This window comes from Bidens hawaiensis, unplaced genomic scaffold (genome assembly GCF_021521415.1).
Source record: "Bidens hawaiensis isolate Kalapana, Puna unplaced genomic scaffold, B.hawaiensis_p1.1 tig00033490_1, whole genome shotgun sequence".
Taxonomy (NCBI): domain Eukaryota; kingdom Viridiplantae; phylum Streptophyta; class Magnoliopsida; order Asterales; family Asteraceae; genus Bidens; species Bidens hawaiensis.
Window position 1 is genome coordinate 1 of NW_027495736.1, and position 2,639 is coordinate 2,639.

The window sequence follows — 2,639 nt, forward strand, 5'->3', positions numbered from 1 at the left end:
AACAGCGGTGGTAAAATATGTTTTCGTTTTAGCTGATAATTCAAGGTACCCTTCAACATGCTCCTGTTAAACATACCGTATATGTCAACACGACTTTTGTAGATCAAGATTTAAAACCGATAGCAAAAAGATTGTTTCTTTTTTACCAATCTCAAGAAATCTCCATGCTTTCTGTCTTCTGCTTCAATAGCTCTATCAAGTATACCACCAGATGTAGCACTGCAAGAACAAAGTCAAAGGTCAGCATGGTCAACGTGTTTAACTTAATGCATAATAAGAAAATGGTGAACAGGCGATGCCTACCCGTGACCTATGACGAATCGCATAATGATACCCTTCTCTTCCTCCAATTTCCTTAGTTTCTCACCTGGAATTTTTAAGATTTGAATAGAATAAAGATTATTTCACTTTTAGTCTATAAGAGGTGGAATTTCAACCCATGCACTTATAAGTTTCCACGGGTCAATTAGATTATGTTTTTTTTCCTCTAACGGGTCAAAAGAAAAACGAAAAGTAACAAGGAGAGTGATGAAATGGGATAAACAAGTCAAACGGGTCAAACGTTGACCATAGTGCATTTTCAATGCATTCTTACATCATAACTAACATTAACTAAAACTCTATAGATTAGTAAATTTAAAGAAAGATAGATCAAACTAAAATAACATACATTCTTACATCATAACTAACATTAACTATTTATAATTTTATTATTTTAATTTTGGACAAAACGTGTTTTGGTTCAACCCGCCTTGCCCCATGCAGTTTTGACTAGAACCAAAATGACATGTTTTGGCCCGAACAAGTTTTTATCTCTGAAGGGTCAAACTAGAAAGGTTATCTTAAAGGGAAACAAGTCAAATGGGTCGAAAGTTGCCAAAAGTTTATTGACACCAAAATATTTATTAAAAGGTTAACAAATTTTACCAAAAAGTGTTTTGACTCAAAACATGTTTTATCTCTAACTGGTCAAACAAGCCAAGCTAAAACGAACAACCTTGAGGCATCCAAGTAGCCCGTACAGAGTCTCTTCTCTTGCGGCTGCTAAAAGCCGTATTAATCCCGACAACCATTAAATACTTTCTTTTCTTAACAGGCTCTGGTAGCACCAAATCATCAGATATAGGGGAGCCCGTTAATATAGAATCTTGCAATGCTCTTGCTGCAGCTAACTCCATCTCCAAGTTTGAAATTGTTTTATCCAATGTCCTACGTCCATGAAATCATCAAGAAAAAAGTCAACTTTCGAAAGTCAAAACATATTAATCGTGGATGGCATATAAACAACTAAGCTTACTGTACGGCATTATGTGTTTTAGAAACTTCACGGATAATATCTTTTGGATCCCTTGTTACATCCTTCTAAATAGAACATAAAATCCCAAAAAGTAATTAACATCAGCATTAAAAATAAAAAATAAAAAATAAAAAATAAAAAACAAAAAAATAATGTGTTCATGAACTTTGTTACTCACAATTTTTGGGTCACAATTATCTGCAACTAATTGAATTTGTTCATCTTTAATTCCAGTTTGTAATGGTAGGCCTTTATCTTCAGGATCTGTCCACACTCTACCAACATAAAGAAAACCAAACAAAATTTTAGTCATTGAAGGTTTTTCACAAATCAATTTGAGAATGTAATTGTTAAGACCAATTTATAAGTAACAAAGTACTTTACAATTGCTATGCAACCTTCAATCATCCTTCATAGAGAGAATGAAGGGTATTTTCGGAAACTAAAAGCGGTCCAAACCCATATCAAGATCAGTAAAATTCTCAAGATTCAAAAATTTCAAGAAAACATATCAACTCAAAGAGCACTAAATCAGGGCCGAACCTTTGTGAAGGCCCAAAGTCCCCCCCCCCCCCCCCCCGTTTTTTGCGCAGTGGTGTAAATTTGCCTGTTTTCATCCGAAAATTTTTACACGTTAGTGTAAATCTACCCGTTTTCGACTTAAAAGTTGAGCCCACCCCCCGCATTTATCATTTTTTTAATACGTTTTGAGTCGTCCCCCCCCCCCCCCCCCCCGGGAACTTTTCCAAGCTTCATCACTGCACTAAATCGTCTAAACTGATATCAAGGTCACTTAAAGTTACAAACTTTAAGAATCAACTCTACAAGAATCCTCAAGTTCATCCAAACCCTTATCAAGATTCACAGTGTTATAAGAAACATATCATCTTTAACAGCACTAAATCCTCCAAAGCAACATCAAGATCCAAAAAGGTTACAAACTTTATCCAAACCCACATCAAGATCAGCAAGATTCACAAGATTCATGATGTTCTAAACTTCTAATAATCATATCAACTCCAAGAAAACCAAATCCACCAAACCCATGTCACAAATCTCAAAAAAAATGAAAGATTTACAAGATTCAACTAAACACATCAAAAAAGATAGTCAAAAAAGCAACAAATCACTACCTAATTATTCCACTAAAGCCCCTCAATTTCTTTATAAATTAGTGTGTGGGATCAGTTAAAAAAACTAAAAAAATAATAATAACAAAACCTGTCGGTGAAGAGCATTCCGGCAAAGAAACAACCAGCACACAAGAACAAAGTCAGTTGCTTTGACACCAACTTTCTTGAATTCAATTCAGACCCACTTCTGTTCTTCCAAGACATTATTA

At 34.7% G+C, this 2,639-nt stretch overlaps 1 protein-coding gene across 1 annotated transcript; it reads right to left on the bottom strand.

Annotated features, from left to right (window-relative positions):
- Positions 1-6: 6 nt before the first annotated feature.
- On the bottom strand, positions 7-2,639 carry LOC143584913 (putative beta-1,3-galactosyltransferase 4; the record flags this gene model as incomplete). The annotated part of the gene is made up of 7 exons (XM_077066835.1): positions 2,519-2,639; positions 1,476-1,572; positions 1,298-1,362; positions 998-1,209; positions 304-367; positions 147-219; positions 7-63 (listed from the first exon to the last, which is right to left on the bottom strand). Coding segments are annotated over exons 1-7 (684 nt in total), but the record flags the coding sequence as incomplete, so codon positions are not given.